Source organism: Opisthorchis viverrini (genome assembly GCF_000715545.1).
Source record: "Opisthorchis viverrini unplaced genomic scaffold opera_v5_59, whole genome shotgun sequence".
NCBI lineage: Eukaryota > Metazoa > Platyhelminthes > Trematoda > Opisthorchiida > Opisthorchiidae > Opisthorchis > Opisthorchis viverrini.
This window is the reverse complement of record NW_008751715.1, coordinates 850,815-870,540: the sequence shown is the minus strand read 5'-3', so window position 1 is coordinate 870,540 and position 19,726 is coordinate 850,815. Positions and strand designations below refer to the sequence as shown.

The 19,726-nt window shown below is 45.5% G+C and overlaps 1 protein-coding gene across 1 annotated transcript in view; it reads left to right on the top strand.

Annotated features, from left to right (window-relative positions):
* Positions 1-8,501: 8,501 nt before the first annotated feature.
* The window catches only part of T265_03882 (hypothetical protein), a gene marked incomplete at both ends in the record, with an annotated part of 40,525 nt that continues 29,300 nt past the window's right edge, over positions 8,502-19,726 (top strand). The window contains 6 exons of the mRNA XM_009168474.1: positions 8,502-8,804; positions 13,385-13,505; positions 13,922-14,149; positions 17,523-17,963; positions 18,091-18,438; positions 18,567-19,063. Coding sequence (XP_009166738.1) covers positions 8,502-8,804; positions 13,385-13,505; positions 13,922-14,149; positions 17,523-17,963; positions 18,091-18,438; positions 18,567-19,063 — 1,938 coding nt within the window. The remainder of the gene's footprint in view (positions 8,805-13,384; positions 13,506-13,921; positions 14,150-17,522; positions 17,964-18,090; positions 18,439-18,566; positions 19,064-19,726) is intronic.

The following is a 19,726-nucleotide window of genomic DNA, read 5'->3' as shown; positions in this document are numbered from 1 at the left end:
TCCATTGAAGGCCATGTATCCTTGGAATTGCGTTCGGTAGCTAAGGCACCCGATATATTCATTGACTGCCCTAGGTCCAAGACCCGGTGTGTTCATGGACAGCCCTAACTTTGGTTTATGATGAAAGAACTATCGGTGCGTCCTTTGGAGCCAACGGATTAACGATAGTGTCTGTGGTTAGACCAGACCTGTAGCTCTGAGTGCCAATCATCAGAGTACACAGAATAATGTAAGCAGCTGTTGACGTATTTAGTGAGCAATGAACGATAAGCTTGGAATGCCACTATTGCCACAACCTTCTGATACGACTGTTGACGACACACATCAGCTATACCTAAAGCAACAGCAACTTAAGTCACAACTGTAGATTTGAACCCTGAAACTCAGTCGTGGCTGGAAATCATTCGTTCCGTTTTCGGAATCTTCGGGTTGAATAATATTTGTCGATTGCGTAACTAGTAACACCGTGACGTGAAACACCCATGAAGCGCAATAAGTGTTTCAGGCACAGTTAGGCCACCGAGCTGTTGTACACAATGCTAGACGTATGCTGTTACAGGCGACCCTTTATTGTCCTAGAAGGTTTCGAGACCACTCTGGGCCTATAGACGAAACCGGAAAATTACGCCCCTCTTTTCTCGCCTACGCAAGCTGGTCTTCAACTCAAGGCCTGGATGCCTTGGTTGCCGTGACGCTTGCGTTGTCGGTAAATATGAAACCAAGTTGAGGGAAACAATTTTATTATGATTGATTGCCAGCGAATAACAAAACCATTAAAAATGTACTCCACAGTTGTGCCTGGAAAGTAAATGGGAAAAGAATTAGTGCAAGGTGACGGAATGGAAATGGCTAGAGGAGGGGATGGATTCTACGGAAGAAAACCCACCCACTTCCCACACCTGCGTGTGGTAGCATTGGAGAAGTTAGGTTGAATCTGCCTGAATTGCATCACCATACTTTGCAAGCAAACCACGCAGACGGACGGAAGCAAGAGAGAGAACATTCAAACTCCCATCATTACAGACATGGGTCCAAATGGGCGCACCGGATCTCGGATACCCTGCAGATCACATACAGGATAATCCAAGCGGCGTAGTTTATCGCGCAGGACTCGCACACCATCACCGGTCTAGTCTATTCAATAGTTCATCCGCACATAGTCTCGGGTTTTCATGGATGACTTAAACTATGGCAGCAGTCCAAACACAACACGCTCCTGCTGAGCATTCACACGTCGATTCGCAGTATACACTTGGCAATCGGACGTATGCAGGTCATGCGAGTGTTACATATATAACAGCTAATTATTACAAGGCGAATGTCACGGTGAACGACACGCATGAACGATCGGCAGTCAAAATCAGCACACCCAAATATAAGTTATTTGCATGATTGTGCGCAAAAATATAAACTTACCGACGACCCTTTTGATCAGCATTCCAGTGAGAAAGCACTTCACCGACATTCTGGGAACCTACATAACATTCTACCACATTTAACCATCCTACTTGGTCGTGCCGTCGTTGCAACCGTGGTGGTGGCGTCCTCCACGTCGTGGGTACCCGGAGCGCAACGGGAGCAAGTGAGGAATGAGCATTTGTAGCTCGACACCAGTTTATATACCATCCTGACTTTTGCCTTCATGCACCAGCTGTCCGGTCCAGACCGCAAGTCGCCGACTCTGGGGCCCTAGCAGCAGCTCTAACTGGATATCACCATTGTACTGAAGCACGAGTCTTGATGGATAGGATCTTTATAAATGTTCTACAAACAACTCACAACTGGCAGAATTCCACCGCGAACAACGTTAAGGGAAAACTGACGGAACTACAGCCGGTTTTGAGCGATATCATTCCCGTGCCTGTCCAAATAAAGCAACGTTCTTCTATATCTGTGATATCACTGGAAGTACTTTTTAGTAGCTCTTGTCCAAGCTCAGAATTCCAAAAAATATAAGGCGAGGGATATTCAGCCTACTTAGCAGGAGAGGCACTTATCTATGAAATCTCCTGCCTGCCTTTGGAGTAAAGGATTCAGTTGATCAAATATCCCGCCGTGGTTCACGAACAAGACGGTTAAGCGAGAGGAACTCATGCAACATAAAGCTAATTACAAGCGATCACTTCCAAACAGCTGCTGAGCCTAACTACTGCTTCACGAGGCCAAAGGGAAGACGGCGCCAGTAGCGTCGTAGGAAAAAATTAAACCCAAGTTTCATAATTGGTAGTGAGTCTTCCAAGAAAGCAAACATCGTATGAAAGATCGACTCAACCACTTGTATGCACCGGCGTTTGTGTTCTACTCTGTGCGCATCATTCGGCACTCGTCGCTGGGCAAAGACAGGCAAAGTCATCTAAATATGTGCCCCTGGGTTGCCAGTGAGCACCTTTAAACTGAGTTTGGCGGGCGCAACGGGGCCCGGAGAAGATTAGAAACGCCCCGGGAGAAACTATCAAACATGTATGCGGCCACCATACATCCATCGGGCCTGCTGACTTCGCCGGGGTCCCAGGAAAGAATGTGTCGAATGTTTACTTTGGCCTGCCTAGCAGCGTTCTCAACATACTGCACTACGGCACAGAAAAAAAGAGAACGATTACCCATATGCTGGATGTCGGGCCACCACCAAATCTTACGTGACATCGTGAATTTCTCCTCAATTATTTGCTGACTGTGGTCGTACAAACTTTCTATCTATATGTTTTGCTGCTTCACACTTAGCGTGCGATTTACAGCAGGAGCCACTCCGTCTGAAAATGGTTATTAGCTTGTCTATAAGTGGTGCCGACCTACTCTCATATACTTGTTTGACTGTTTTACCCAGTGGTCCAAGCTTGCTCCCTATAAACCACCATTTGTACCCATTCGTTGGATAGTTTGGAGCAACACCCAGCAATCGGTAAATTTTCGGCCTATGACTTGGCGGCGAACCGCATAGACGGATAGACTTGAGTACACACACTCAGGTGAATTCCTGATTGATTCATACTGTGCACAAAGGCAAAGATCGTCCACATGCGTTTTGTAAAAATGTAAGTGTTAGAAAGCATAGTTAATGTTGGGACTTTTGGGCGGGCTCGCGAACAATTCATTCAGTATGAGACTCAGTTTTGTTCCCATAGCCGCTCCACCGATTTGCTTGGAGCTGAGCTGGAGAGGGGCTACACGAAGAAAATTAATTCCCACAACTTGAAGTTCTGGATTTAGAGCCTGATATACAAGGAACCAACGTAATCATTTCAAGGAGTCGCACATCGGTTTCAGGAGGTGTGACCTCCAAGGATCGAATAGATTTAAGGTTAAACTGAACATTATTCACCACTCCAAATTACTGGTGTTGCAACGGGGCTAGGCCTCGAAATTCTTCAATGCATGGGCCTGAACAAGTTCATATTTCGTTAGTAACCTCACTCATATCCTGGACTGGCCGCAATAGTTCCTCTCTCTTGTGAATTTAGGGGAGAATGCGAAATCTCGGGGCAGCCAGACCCGTGGGCTTAGAGCAGTTAACTTTTCCATCCGACATTGTGTCCCCGCCTTTCAACTGCTTAACATCATTTGTAAGTTGGCTTTAAAACTTTATCTGATTATCTTTGGTTCAATTCGTTATAACCCAGTCAGCTACCTTAATAAACCTCTTTGGGATGTATGTGGTGAGGCCGGCCTGGTTGTCAACCAGAAGGGCCTGTAGAATGTTCCATATAGGACCCTCCAAAACACCTACATACAACACGACAATTAACAAAGTGCTGCATGCCTGGCAGAGCGTGAACATTTGGCTTCCCCTGTATTTAAACCATCAGGACGACTACACGGGAAGGGGCACCAGCTTTGATCATACTTGCTATCTTGGGTCTGCAAAGAGGGCAAATATCAACCTAGGGTTTTGTGCTATCATACATAAGGCATTTTTATAGCAACAATTAAACATCTGTGTAGCGACCCTGTTAGTCCATTCTCTTCAACACGAGATATGAATACAAATAGAGTGTACAAAGACGGGCGAGAATATTTTGGAGATTCCAGAATGGCGAGGTTTTCCCACACCCTTTATTGGAAGCGGTTTCAAGCCCTCGAATCTACCCGATTGGGTATTGGAGGTCTCTCGCAGGTAGGCACGGTGTCGGCGGCAAGGAAGGTGGTGAGAACCAGGAAAATGGAAAAACATAAAGACATGAAGACAGTGATAACGAAACAATCTAGTAAATATCCTTCAACTGCTTCACCACTGCCTTACTAGCTGATGCCGCTAAATAGAAGGGGAATAGGGCAATCCTACCACGACGTCACCACCAGGCATAGTTTACACAATCTCAGATGAATTGCAGATTTCACGAAAAATGTCCATCCAATCATTTGAAATGGCAGCCACTTTCAATCATTTGTCCTTACCCTTGCCCTGCGTCACCCCACGTCGCCTATATTTCGAGATGCTGTGAAGTGATGTTGCAGTTTTGTCGAACTTACAGCGAGAAATCTTGGGAGAATTTCCGTTGCTGTTTGACCAAGGTTTTCAGGGGACGCCGGAGAAACGAATAGTGATGAAATTACCCCAATTAGTGAAGAAGGAAATATGTCGCAGACGAAATACCCCGCTGACCCTTCCAGGGGGACGTGGGCACACTGAAGTCGGAGAAGGGCTTGGGAATATCCATGCATGAAAATTGTTGCGCACTTCTACCGTAGGAGAAGGATAGAACTTGGGTGGTGTGAAGGAGGGCAGAAATTCAGTTTGGAATAGAGACATGGAGAGCTTTGATGGGATTAAGAGGGAGAAAATTGTCCCACGGTCACTGGAAAAGAGTCTTTGGGGAATATCGGCATATCGTCTGTTCACGCTTGTATTCTTCAGCAGAGAGTGCATCCTTTACACCTGGCGGAAGGGTGACAGAGATGTGATTACATAAGATTATAAAAAGGTAAACATAAACACTGTTTCGCGAGGAAAACTGGAAGAGAGATGCATCTATTCTATTTATGAGAGGCGCAAATTTGTAAACGAATTCAGCAAGCGAAAACAAGGGTGTTGAACGTGGAGCTTTCCCAATATCTCGTAGAAATGTTATACGGTAGTGTCTAAAGCCCTAGAAAAGTAATGAAAAAGGCTAACGGTCCCAGTCCGGTCTATTTAGTGCAGTATTGGAAAATTGTCTACTATGACTCATTTATGAATGCCTCAGGACAAAATTATTCCGTACCTGATTAAGAAGTTTATGTAATGTAAGAATATCGTACAGAAATGTACTGAAAATTTTTATATAATTTCCATAACAGGCGAAGATGGAGCTGATGGGCTGACAGTTAGTTACGTTCCTTAGGGATCAGCATGATCACCTCATGTACTTTAGTCAATGTAGAAGCTCTTGAGGGAAATGACGAGTAAAACAACATTCATTCGGGTGTGGTCGGGGGAGGAGTGTTCACTTAGGCTGCAGGAAGCATGCCACCTAAACATCGTTCGATGTGGTCTACCGTAGCCCATCCAGTCCCCCTGAAGATGATTAATTCCTCGTATGAACCCTTGAACAACTCTCCTCCAACTACCATATCACTGATATCCTGCTGGTAGGTGACTTCAACGCTCCGGCTCCCTGGATGGAGACCCAGCGCGTCAGATCAAGCGGACTGTTTGCAGCGGTGTTGATGGAAGTCGTTCAACAGAGCGCTTGAACTCAACATGTCGCTGCACCCACCAGATACCGTGCAGGCCAACTACCATCCCTCCTCGATCTGATCATCACCAACGAAAGACACTACGTTGAGCAGGCAATAATTAACGCTCCACTGGGACATAGCGACCACTGTGTGCTACTGTGCCAGTAGTCCCGAACATCAAACGCGGTTCCGGGACTTCCGCCGTGCAGGCTTCTCAGGAATGCGCATCCTTCTTGAACAAGTTACACTGAGACCACCTACAGTGGAAGAATTATATAGGACGATTGTCCAGAAAGTTCACGAGGCTGACGCGAAGTCCGTATAAAAAACAGCACGCAGTCGGATGAGCCACAGGCTGCCAAAACGGATTCGGCGACTTCTGGAAAAGAGGTCCCAACTTTTTTCAAAATGTCGACTACAGGGGATATAGAAGATGAGCTGGTATTTCGTAGAATGCGGAACCGCTGTAAATCAGAAATCTGCCAATGGAACATACGAAAACGAGCCACCATCCTGGAACTCGCTCAGAAAAACAAAAACGTGCTGTTCAAATACATGAGACAGCGCCGAAGAAACAGGTCATCCGCGACCTCCTTGAGGGACAGAAACCGACAAGTTACCCAACAGTGGTATCTGGGGGCTAGAGAAAACACTACGCAGGTCTATATTCAGACAGATGTGTCTTCGTCACATCTACTCTTGTCAAGGCGTAACAACGAACAGCCTCCAACCGACTTGGTCCTCACGGTGGAGGAAATCCGCCAACCCTTGCACAAGATCAATTCATTCTGCCCGTTGGGGACCGATGAGATTCGTCCGAGGATCCTGAAGGAAGCGTCGTCTACACGTCAAATCATTTATGCCTAGTGTTTCGTCAGTCGCTCGACGAAGGCCGCCTTCCCTCTGCTTGAAAGGAAGCGATTGTCACGCCAGTCTACAAAAGTGGTAACAGACTATCGCCTAGCAGCTACAGGCCTATAAGCCTCACTAAAATGCCGTGCAAGGTGTTGGGACGCCTTCTGAAGCGGGCTATCTAGATCACCCTGCTTCCAGCAACTTGATATCTCCAGCTCAACACGGTTTTCTCCCAAACCGTTCTTGCGTGACAAACATGCTCTTGTTTGTGGGCAGCTTAATTCAAGCCAAGGACGAGGGACTCATATCGGATGCCATAATTTTCGACTTCTCAAAAGCATTCTATCGATTCCCACACGTCCCGCTGCTCCCCAAACTCGAGACTTACGGGATTCAAGGAAAAATCCTTCACCGGATCAAGGCGTTCCTATCAGACAGATCATTCCGAGTGAGAATAAGCTCGACCTATGCTTTTCAGCGCCAGTCTCCATTGAAGCTCCTCAAGGTTCCGTCCTGGGAACACTGCCATTTCTGATCTAAGTCAACGACATTCCAGATGTTCTTGCAAGTCCAAGTCTACCTTCTGCGGACGGTTTGAAATCCTAGCGTTCTAGTACAAGCACCCTCCAAATGAATATATACGCTCAGCGGACACCTATGTCGTGCATGGTGAGAATTGACCGGAAGACATCACGAAGAACGGTGCCAAAAAGAATTTGATTACCTGGCTCTCTTCAAAAATATCTTTCCACTGCACCATAAGAAATCAGCTCAAAAGGCATTCGTCGTTTCGCGAATGATTCGACGCACCTTCTTTGTTTTATGTAGGACCGCTTCTTGAATATGCCAACCAAGTTGTCTACTCAGGACGCACGAAACCATAAACATCACTGGGTGTGTCCAGCGAGATTCTAAGAAAATGATAACCGACCTCAAATCCATGGACTAGGAAACGCGTCTCGCGGTGCTTGACCTCTTTTCCTGGAGTATCGTCGCCTACAAGGGGACCTACTTCTTACTTATGCCCTGTTTGAACAAAGCTTGGCCAACAGGTTTTTCACCGTTAACCCAACAAACACACGGCGGGAACATGGTAAGGAGATTTCCAAGCTCAGAGCGCACACATTCATTAGACAAAATTTTTTATCATTTCGGGTGTTATCTGCTTGGAATGAACTTCCTCCGACGTCTGCCCATGCCCCTTTCTAGATCCCAATTCACAGCACTACTAGATATTTATTCATGCGAATCCTCGCACTGGCAAGCATATTGTCCCGCGCTGAGAACATAAACATCAGTGCTAAACCCTTTTTTCACTTGTGCCTTTCAGGTGGGCGGCAGCCGCTGAAAAACAAGAACAAAACCGATCCGCAAAGCTTAAGCAAAAGCCTGGATCCTGTGTATCAATCCGTGAATCCGTGATCCCTTCGCCTTTTTGACAGCAGTAGGCCGACCGTGGAGTGCCTGACCTAGCAGGATTTGGAACACATCGTTACCAAGGCATCCTGCCCGGGCTATCGCGGATAATTCACATTTAAGCCATTGTCATACTGTATAAATCAGAGAACACGAAAAACATGTGTATTCCTATATCTATCACTGGCTACTGGCTTAATATACACTTATATGCCTTCTGTGAACAACTACTATTGTAGATCCCATGGTTCCGAAAGCTGCAGAGGCACAGCCTATTCACGTTCGCTATGGACGCTAAGATTTCTTGGACCACATTGGACAACGGGACTCCACTCCTTCACTGCATCCGCAAGAAAGCTTTGGGAACCACATTTTCTTACGATCCGACCTGAAAGTGTTGTTTATCTTGCCTGTTGAAAAGCGCGTGTTTCAAATTTTGTGAAAGCGAGTTTTCGATGCATTTGGTGTCGTAGGACATCCCTTCTGGTGACTGCCGCTTGCAGCGTCGACAGCCTCTGAATTACAAAGCGGGAGAATTTCCTCCAGATATCTGAACTTCCTGTGGTGAACGGAAAATGCGTCGTCGCTCTGGTGGTGATTTTCCATCTCCAGCCTTTTCGACAATAGATACGTCGTTACATCAACAGGAAATCATGACGCTCAGCCCTACTCAACACGAAGCCAACACCTTCGGTGGTAATGCTCAAACATCTTCGAAAATACTTCCGGAAGATTCGGTTGAAAGAGGAAGGTGGCACCTCAGGCACCATAGACCCTCAATAACGTCTGTAGAATGTGAGGCAAGGAGCATCCCAAAGTCCCCTGAACGCCATTCTTTTCCTGCTGCGCTGAACAGTGTTTGTGCGGTAACCGGAAAGGTTAGTGTTTGCCCGATGCGCCGTGATGTACGTTGATTCACAGTATTCTCAATAATGACCAACTCTTGGTACGATATTTTTAATTTAGCGCATTGCTTGTGCCTGATTGTAAAGCACATGTTTCATCATTAAGTCGTTGCGTTATTAAAGCGCGTACATGAATAGACGGGAGTCCTTCCGCGGTATAGCCCATAGGACGTATTCCTTGTAGTGCCCCAGGATCCGTCATCTACCCTAACCGGTATGATTTTACATTCTTTGCTGGTTCAGTTAGTTCGCGATACATATTTCCAACCTCATGTGATGCGCAAAAGCGATACTACCACCCAACATATCTTCTAAGTGCTCTTCAGCCTGCTTGATATAGTAGAACAGTTTGCTCATGTTAAGGTTGCCTTGGAACCGCCTGCAGTATGGGACGTCAATCTCAGAGCCTCCGTGTTCCCATTGTGATACAAGTGTATCATTGGGTTACGGGAATTGTGTGGTAGGCCGTTTTTACGCTCTTATCCACACAACTTACCCTTGGATGAAGATTAGACACATCAGAACATTTGATCTCGTGGCCACCTCCAATACTGGCGGAGGTGGTATCCCACCAAAATGGGTGGATGCAGATTCTGACTCGGTTAAAGTACGAATCAGGTTCACAGGCTTTAGCGGCTCGTTCATTCACCGCATACCGACTTATGTGACATGAGGTCGGGTCAAACAATCCAAGATGCAGCACCGGATCTTTAACAGCAAAATGAAATTGTGTGCGACCTACTACGGAAAATCCAAGTTACTTTATACCCAACTGGAAGTGCAGACCGTGGCTGCAACCGATACCAATGGCTTTTCTATTCACACTAGATGATTATGTGGAGTTGTAAGCGTGGGAATGCCTTAGTGTACACTTTCGCGCATGCTTTTTGTATATGATACTCACAATGTCTCCTCCTCTAGAGTGATCCGTTGCAATCCATCCCGCCTGCGATCTTTGTAGAGGTGTTCCGCTGTATATTTAGGGTCCCGAGGGAGAGGGCTCGTTACACCAGTCCAATAGCTTTAAGTGTCGAAGCTTCTATTCCGCGCTACAGATTTGTGGGACCACCCTTATTTATCATAACTCCACCCATGCTTGGTGGAATTAAGTGATTTTCGTCCAATAAGTGGGCGCCAATACCATAAGCTAAAAGTTATATGGTGTAAATAAGTGCAAATGAATATATGTCAGATATGGGACCACCTCATTGTTTCAATTTCAAGATGAGGGTTTCGATCGCAGCGTCTCAGATCTCCTAAACGGCTTCGCTTAATTTAGTAAGTTTGTAAGTGATATCTTGACTTCACTGCCGCCATGAACTTCCTTTAAGGATTAGTATTCATGCTCAACACTTCGCCGAGCAGCCGCAGCTGATGGTGCTTGATGGTTTTAGCAACTAAAATGCCTACTACACAACCCATTTTCTTGTTCCTAATGTGTCGACTTCTGCTGATACCAGCAGCACTTCTGATGTATCAAAACACTTCAGCTGCACCACCCTTTCGGGGCATACCTGCCACGCCATCCAACAGTATCCCGACAACTGAGATACCATCAGGTTACCGGTGCGCTCGACGAGGCCTTAATCGAGTGAGATTGTGATCATGAAACTGCAGGGTGAAATCGAAGCCAGTCCTGGGTACCTCTGGAGTACTGGAAATTGTTACCATTTGCAGACAGAAGGGAGAGAGGTGAAGCAATTCAATGGTTCCTGATTCTTACATAATTCGGGAGCGATTTCTGTGTTGGGTCGGCTAACTTGTAGTCGTAGTCTTCACTCGACCGGGAATTCGTGGGACGCACCAGCACAGTGCATGCAAAGTCGTCAATTTCCCAAAACGGGCCGATGAATGCCTTAAAACGAATTAGGATGAGTCAGTCAAGATAGCGTTCACGCACTTGTCCGAAGTTTATAGAGGTGACTTTTAAAGCAATGAGAAGCCATCCCTGTCTAGGACTGGGCAACCTGACGGTATCCCAGCCCTGTGCTTCCTTCGACCGGGAATTCGTGGGACGCACCAGCACAGTGCATGCAAAGTCGTCAATTTCCCAAAACGGGCCGATGAATGCCTTAAAACGAATTAGGATGAGTCAGTCAAGATAGCGTTCACGCACTTGTCCGAAGTTTATAGAGGTGACTTTTAAAGCAATGAGAAGCCATCCCTGTCTAGGACTGGGCAACCTGACGGTATCCCAGCCCTCGTGCTTCCTTCTGGTGGCATGCCAGTTAGGCACCGAAAGGGTGTTACAGCTGAACTGAATGTGTAAATTGATCCTCTATGGGACTGTCACTTGCTGACAAAAGCCTTCCGTTTCCAGCCAATGGTGATCACAAACGCACAGAGTTTTACTCGAAGTGCTCTGGGTAAGCAAAATAAAAGAAAACAGCATGCTGTCCGACCTGTGGAAATATGCTTCTGAAGCGCTTTATTAAGTAGTACCAAACTCAGTTGATCGGATTTGGGTTTCGTGTCGGCGAGCACTTTGCGTTGAAGTGTGAAAGAACATTATACTGCTTTTGTGAATTGTCTATAGTTTTTACCGGCAACCTTTGGGATGGAATATGAACGCTACCGTTGTCTACTTGTGGTTTCTTGACGATGTATCACTTATCTCAAGCACTTCACATCGTTTACACTTTTGTTATTCGGCGGCGTATCCTTTTTATCGAAGGGTCTCGCATTTTCCGCCGTGCTGCGAGCTATACTAGCGGATGCTTGCGTAAAATCCTCCGAGTCCTTCCAACCAGATCAGCCAGCGGAGGCATAGGGGATGGCGAGCCAAGTGCGCTTTTTTGGTGCCCGATTTTGAAAATTACAACGGCTGTACCGTGTCTTTTCGAAAAGGAACGGAATAATGTCGCTGCATTCCGGCCAAGCTCTGAACCGATGGTTCAGGAAGCACTGTTTTTGCTTTCAATGATGACGATGGCGTATTTTTGGCCTCCCTGGATTATACACTGTGTGAACTTCGTTGGTGGAACCTAAGTTGGCTGAGCTAGCACATTATGCCTCCTACTCAACAGTAATTCAGGGTATTCGTACAACACTAAATATGACATGCTTGCTGAAATAGGTAACCACTGGAAGTGGTACGTCGACTTGTAATTATACAGAGAGAGATTGATTAAAATGAGCGTTATTCGTCGGGCTTTGTGTACGTTGTATTGCTATCAGACACAAGCAGTACCAAAAAAGGTAATTAAAAATCAAGTTTCCCAGAAATACATTAGAATTTGCTCGTGGTCGGTCGTCGACACATCCGTACGTCAGATCTATACTAGGTTTTAATGGTTCTCTAAGGTGCAACAGCTGTTTCGAGCTGAGTGTTCAGTACATTTTTGGTTCATATGTATTTAGTCCATAAGGATACCCCGTTTCCTGAGTTTCCAGACATGCCGACAGAGAAGACAACTCCGCTCTACATGCACGAAACATCCAACTTCCGAGTTCACTACGTGAAGCGATCGAAAATGGTTGCTGGGCTTTAAAGTTTTTCGTGAACTCATTTGTTGAATTGTTTCGTTGAAATCTGATAACCTGCTACTTGTGTCCTGCTACCGGCAATAATTGCGAGGTCTATTATTAGCCAGATTTGTCAATCCAACGAATTCCACAGTAAGATTTCAGTTTTGGATACGCAGTTATGTACTTATGAGTTAATTCAAGAACGGAAGGTATTGACCGCGTTGGTGCTCCGTAATCGAATAGCAAAAGGATCCTTGTTTCCAAGGGTCCAAGTTATTTAAATATTTAACCCTGGACTCCATGCAATTGTCTTGGGTTTTTTCCTTAGAGTGGAGAAACGAATGGCAGTATGAAAATTCTAGGTCCACCGTGATTGAGAGCAGCATTTTGTTCGCACATCCCAGGGCCAGTTGATATTGAGGAAAAAATAATGTATTCAAAGGTTTTTCTTCAAGAACGGCGGTAGTCACTTCTTGGAACAAACGCTCTTATTTATCATTTTGTTTAGTTTAATTGCATTCGCTGGGGCCTTAGATATAGGCTTGTTTTTAGATGACGGTCAGTCAGTCGAGTCTGGAGTAATTTAGGCTTTTGGGGACGAACTACTGACTTATGGGCCATAAGGCTTAGTAGTGCCCTGGGCGGCGAAGTGTGTTTCATCCAGATGTTATCACTCGCGTTTAGTTCCAACGACTGTAGATTGTTATACCTTGGTTGATTTTGTTCATGGCGAAAGGCATCGTACTCGACAGAAATACAAGTCTCGGGCTTTATAAGAGACCAGGTCAGTGCTGAAACGGATGCTTCTGCTGCATATTTTATCTCACAAGGTCATCGGAAGAAGCGGTCGGACAGGTAACAGATACTGTGCTAGACTGTCACGGTTATTGCAAGCTGCGTACTTATCCAAACACGCAAAGGCGATCTGGACAAAACCTGACACCACGAACCCAACTTGTATCGGTTAGTTTTCATATCTCGCAATATCTGTAACTAAGCGCAGTAAGACTTGTGTAGAACTTAAATTATGAATTTTTTCAGTCTGTTTTGCGGTGTTGAGCGAATTTACCAACTGTTATTTTCAGAGGATGCGAAAACCTGCGGAAGTCATCCCCATTTGCGGCCTCTGCCTGGGGACTTACGAGTTGAACAAACAGACAGGTTTCCCTGAGGACCTAATTGCCTGTTGGATTTGCGGTCAGTCAGGTATGTGTTGTATACTTCTGCACGAGCACTAGCTTGTGTTAGCAGATATTGTTGCATTTCGGCACTCCGTCGTTTTTGTCTCCGTACTTCATCCTCTTGAACCGTAGATTTATTGCTGTTCTACCTGTTCTAGAGTATTCTGTGTGTGACAGTTAATCTGCAGTCTGTCTTCATTGATGATCGCATCAATCCCATCATCTCCGTATTAGTAGAACACAAAGTGAATAGTGACCGTTATGAATCATCTGGACGATGGAAATAACATAGATGTTTTTTTACATTCTTGGGCCAGATCGTCAAATAATCTGATATTCTAACGAATCTCATGCTCAGTGTTTGCGGATCTTTTTGGGACCTCAGTTGATACTCACTTCATGTAGTGAGAGCATGGTAATGTATCCGGTCTCCTTCTTCAGGTCACCCAACTTGTCTGAAAATGCCTCCTGAGCTGGTTGCACGCATAAGACAACTTCGTTGGCGATGTGTGGACTGCAAACGATGTTGTCTGTGCCAAGTCAATTCTCGTGCCCCCTCAGTGGTAAATACGGACCTCACCATTGACAAAGATTTACTGTTGTGTGACTCCTGTGACAGGGGATTTCATATGACTTGCCTCGAACCTGCAGTTTCGGAACTTCCTGAAGGTATGTATATGAGTGCCATGTCTCATATTCCGGCTTGGGTTTTTCGTGGTTATGTACACTGTTTTTTGTACATTCTGGTTATTGCACGTATGCCGACTAGCCATTATTGAGCAACACACCTGTTTTTTACCTGCACAGGTGTTAAGGCGTTGATATCTACTGCATCAGCATGATGAGTAAACCAAAGTACACCAAATCATCTTGACCATCATTGACAGCGATAAGTCAGTCTTACATACTGATGCCTAACTGCTAAACACACCACTGCAGACGCCTTTACATTTTCTCCCCAGTTTCCTAGATACCATCTCCGCACTTGACCTTCTTTGTGTTGCTTGTGTTCGCCCTGAGTCTCCGTTAGGTGAAACCTCTGTGCCTCCATCTCAGATAGCAGGCCAAAACATCTGGTTCCCACAATCTTTGACGATCGGTTCACTTATCAACTTTCAATTTTCGCACGTGGAAGCGAGCATAACAATCACCTATTATTCGTACGCCGTGTTCCCTCTTCACTGCCCATATTGTCTAAACTAACGCATCGGACTGCAGCGATTCTCGCCTTTCCGCCTGTGCATCTCTGGTGGCTTATTATCATCACCATCGAAAGTACAGTATCACTGAAAACTGATGCTTCTGCCGTATTCTAGTGGCTCAGACTGTTGCCTTCGAATGCATCAGCCCATATTGATTAGTTCATGCCGCTGGCTTCCATCATGGTTATCGGGGCGTTTAGAGGTCTAATCACCCAGTGAATGCTTGTGATACGTTTGCAGCGGATCTACCCCTCCACCGTTTTTCTCCCTATAATACGAAGCTTTCTATGGTCTTTATGGTCACACGGGTATGCACGTGAAGGAGCGTATTTCTTGGCGGTAATAGCGCGTTGGCTTTCAACTACTCGCGAGTAGCCAGAGATCGGTGAAAACATTTATCACTCGCGGCATGTGAGGTTTAGGGACCCAACAGGCGAACAATTTCGCCAAGCCCTAGAATTTCACTGGTTATTTTTAGCTTCTTGCTATTCCTGCATTTTGGTTTAAAAAATTCTAGATGAATGCGGAAAATCGGCTGGTAGGTAGATAAATCCTCATGTTCAGTTTGTTATTTCAGTTTGGAGCCTATACACCAGCGTACTCTTACGTTAGATCCTCCGCCGGGGTACTGTATTGGGATACTCTAATTTTGGAGAATCTTTAGCTCTCCTAGAGCCTTAAACGTGTTTCTCCAAGATGAATTCTTCAAGCTTCTGATGGAGGTCAACAGTGTCCTCTAACGTCATTCCTGCTCCTTTTATACTCGTTTTGTCACGAACGAATTTCCGCCTCGGGCCTTAACGTCAGCNGTTATTTTTAGCTTCTTGCTATTCCTGCATTTTGGTTTAAAAAATTCTAGATGAATGCGGAAAATCGGCTGGTAGGTAGATAAATCCTCATGTTCAGTTTGTTATTTCAGTTTGGAGCCTATACACCAGCGTACTCTTACGTTAGATCCTCCGCCGGGGTACTGTATTGGGATACTCTAATTTTGGAGAATCTTTAGCTCTCCTAGAGCCTTAAACGTGTTTCTCCAAGATGAATTCTTCAAGCTTCTGATGGAGGTCAACAGTGTCCTCTAACGTCATTCCTGCTCCTTTTATACTCGTTTTGTCACGCTCAGAAGCCTCTTTCATAAATTAATTTAGCTCGAACGAATTTCCGCCTCGGGCCTTAACGTCAGCGAGACTTCCAGAGTCTGCTTAATCCTCTGGTGATTTTACGTTTTCACACAACTTTCTACTTGAGTCGACTTCTGTTGTATCCTTTGCTAAGCACAAGTTTCACGTCTGTTACCGCATTATGCAAAACTGGATAATTTTTCTTCTGGCATGAAAACACCTCTAGGAGACTAACAGTCCGGTGAGATCAACGAGGAAGCCCGTGAAACATTTTGATGTGAAATACCGTCTAATTGTTTGCTTAGTTCACCAGAATTCAAGAAGTAAATAAAGCATAACGGTGATAAGTTTAACCGTAACCTCTAACGCACTGCATGGTTCATGAACCAAGCTTTTATTTCACGTTGTACAGTACAACGTGAGAATCAGTTCCACAATTATATGGGAGTTGAGCTTAGTTCATCCTAGTCAATCAGTTTTAGATTATATAGTTATGTACGCCCCAATTTATGCTGCCTAATTCACTTTCCTAAGATTTTCAGCTCTTCCCCTGGAACGTTCGGATTTCATACTCATCTCAGGTACATTAATCCTACTGCTTAATCACAAGAGCCAGAACATAAATAGGTTATTACTAGTTCGTGGTTGTGATAGGTAGCCAGTTTCGCTAACCTGTGTAACGTTGAAGCAGCCGTAGACTAGTAATATTAAAGGTCTTCTCTGGGAATGTTAAGTCAAGTAGAAATTCAGCGTGGAACGCCTGTTGTTTCTTATAGCGACAGCATACTGTACGCACTGAGGTGATCGATCGACAGAGACTGGCCTCTCAACCTTCTGATGGCCGTGCATGAAACTTGTTCTCATGACGCGATTGATGTTTATTTCCCAGTGTTAAGAGCATTCATAGAGATCTGTCCTGTTTCCTAAGCAGCCATCGGTTGCTATAAATTCTACTCCGTCTTGGTATAGTCCTTTTGCTGCGGTGACAGATCAGTGTCATCTCCTTTTGGCGCTCATCCTTTGTCAGTGATTTCTATCATGAAGTTTAGGTGCCTTAGTTTTCCGGCGATGATGTGAAATTAGTTGGTTGAATGTTACTGCTTAAAATACTCATGTACACGCACTCCCATCATATCCACTGCAGATAGCTGATTGTATTGTTTGAGTACCACAGTTCTGGCATCGGGTTCTGGTTCTGTATTGAGATTTTGGAGTAAATCAAAGATATCGCTATCACAGCATACATATCCCGCGAAGACCGGGTTTTGTAGCCACAGTGTATACGAGCAAAAACAGCTTCCTATTTCTGCTACCCTAATTTTGCTGCACTCATCTGGATGTCTCCTGAGTCTGTATGGGATACACTCAAGACTATAGTGTACACTTCCTATTTTTGGTGTAACTGGAACACTGGCTAATTTTTTGTAAACCTTCTATCGAATCACTAAAAAAACTCTCCACCCTTGTCACTTTCAAAAAGCTTTCTGTAGAGGGTTCTTATATGGAACACCAGATTCTAGAGTTACCGTCAAATAGACCACATTTAATTAACAATCGCCATCCTTCGTGCTGTACATCTTAACTCGATGCTAGTGATTAATTTCAGTCGAAGAACCTCACGTTGACGTTTTTTTGTGAGTAATGAATGCTACTGTAACCACCATATTTTGTATTTGTCTCCGTCACATGACCCTAGATTTTTGTTTTGCCTTATCACAGGTAGTTGGATATGTCCTATCTGTTCTACAGAGGACGCTCTTTCCGCTCCAGTTGACCCTCGGCTAGGGGCGATAAGTATCTGTGATAGACTTACTCAGCATGAAATCGACTGGATGCATTCGATGTTGAATACTAACCAAGATCAGGATGTTTCCACGAAGCCAGTTGCCTCAGGTGTGTCTAAGCTCAACATCCTGACCCCCTCCCAATGCTCTCCAACACCGGATCCAGCCAATCAGCTAAGAGGTCAAAGACTAAGGCGGTCTGGAGGTGCTCCCGTTAGGACCAGAAATCTCACTTCAGTTAACGCATCCAAGCGTCTGGTTCAGAAGTCCCTAGCGTCTTGGGCCGTATCGAAGACACGTCGTTCGCCTAATAAATCGGTTCCACGTACTTCGGGGAGTGGGCCTCAGAAGTCTTCAGTGACGATGTCACCAGTTGGTGAGTTGGGTTTGTGCGTTGTCGAGTTTCCGAACAATTCCATGGTTAAATAAATAGTTTACCTTAACCTCCTCCAGATCATTTGCAACAGACGGTTTTCTTGTTGATTTCAACCTTTCCACCTCAGCTCCACGTCCCCGACGAACTTCAGCTGTGGCCAGTCAAGCTTGGCAGAGTTTGGTCAGAAAACGTCCGTCACAGGAAGCGAAAAGAGAAGATACTTCAATGTTTGATGATGATGATGACAAGACGGACATTTTGGTGGAAGAAGGTGGATCATTCCAACGCAAGTCGTCTGCGCGAAGCTTGTTCACACAGTCTAGTCCAACCAGTTTGAGGATTCGGGGGCGCAGTGCTTCTCGTTTACAACTTCTGGACCGGAGATCCCGTTCTCAAGAAATACGTAATTCAGCTCAATGCGAATCGATGGGTTCTTCAGTTATCTGCTCACAAAGTCCCGAAAAATTAATGTCTGGTGAGTTTTCGTCGCGTGGCACTTCAGCTAACAATCTCAGCTAGTTTAACAACTGATATCATGGTTCACATGTAGAGTAGACCATCTGGTCCATTCTTTATAAATAATCTTTTGCTGCTCCATTGCAGACGTCCTGTCCATACGATCCCATCGACCCCAAATAATTAATCAACCCGTTGTTGTGCGACCGTCCAGAGGTCGCCGGAGAAATAATTGGCGACAGGCGCCATCACGGTCGACTTTGCACCGTTGGTCTTCTGCCGGAGTGAATGTGAAACGGGCACTTGGCTCTTTTCGACGGCGAGGACGTGGTAAACACTCAGTGATGAGGAGGTACACTCCAAGGCTCCGGGGTAGTTCGCGCCTTCATTCCGATTCGAAAAGGTCTCAAAACCGGTCGCTAATAACCGGTTCTGTACCTGCTATCTCGGGTGATGAAGATGATGTTGACGATGATTCAAGTGTCACTGTGGCCGCTGCAAACGGCGATTCTGACTACATGGGTAAAAAAGATCGAAAGCCTACTGCTGTGTTTGATCCGTTCAACGACGAATGTCCGGAATTCGCTGTGGTTACGGAGGATAACCGAGCCTTGTTTGCTAGTATCCAAGCTGATGTTCAAGCTGTGAGTTTAAATTTCCGTCCAGCCCTTACCCAGTTCACACGTTTTTATGTTTTCCATGAGAGCGGTTGCATCTACAAACAACCCACCCTGACTCATCGGGATTTTATGTGTAGTTGCCTCTGGAAAGACGACTCATATCTTTTCCTTCTTCCCTCAAAGCCCCTTTTAACTTTTAAGTCTCGGTTCAAGTGGTCTCTCCGTAGGGGAGAACTGTACAGGCAACCAAATGCCAGCGGGATAGGTAAGCTTCAGATATGGTCAGGTTCCGAGAATGTCGGCCACAAGCCCCTTTCCCAAACGTGGACGGACAATCGGACAACCGATCGTTGCGTTGTCTATTGAACCCTGTCGATCACGCCATCTTACACCAGCTGTTTGCTTCACGCGCCTGGGGAATTTGAATAAAGCAGAAGAATTTGTTTTTACCGGATGCTCAATGCGGTGGACCTTTGTCATGCCAGATAATTCACCTGCTATCACTGTTAGTCACTGGGCGATCGGGTTGCGCGATTTTCTGGGTTTTCGTTTCCTATTCCATCCTTCAGCATGCTACTTCCATAAATGTGGGAATGATGGTGGTCGTCCAGGGTAGATGCTACGCTGTCTTCCCAGTCGTATCACAGTGCAATGCTCCCTATAGTCATTTAAGCATGGCTGTACCAT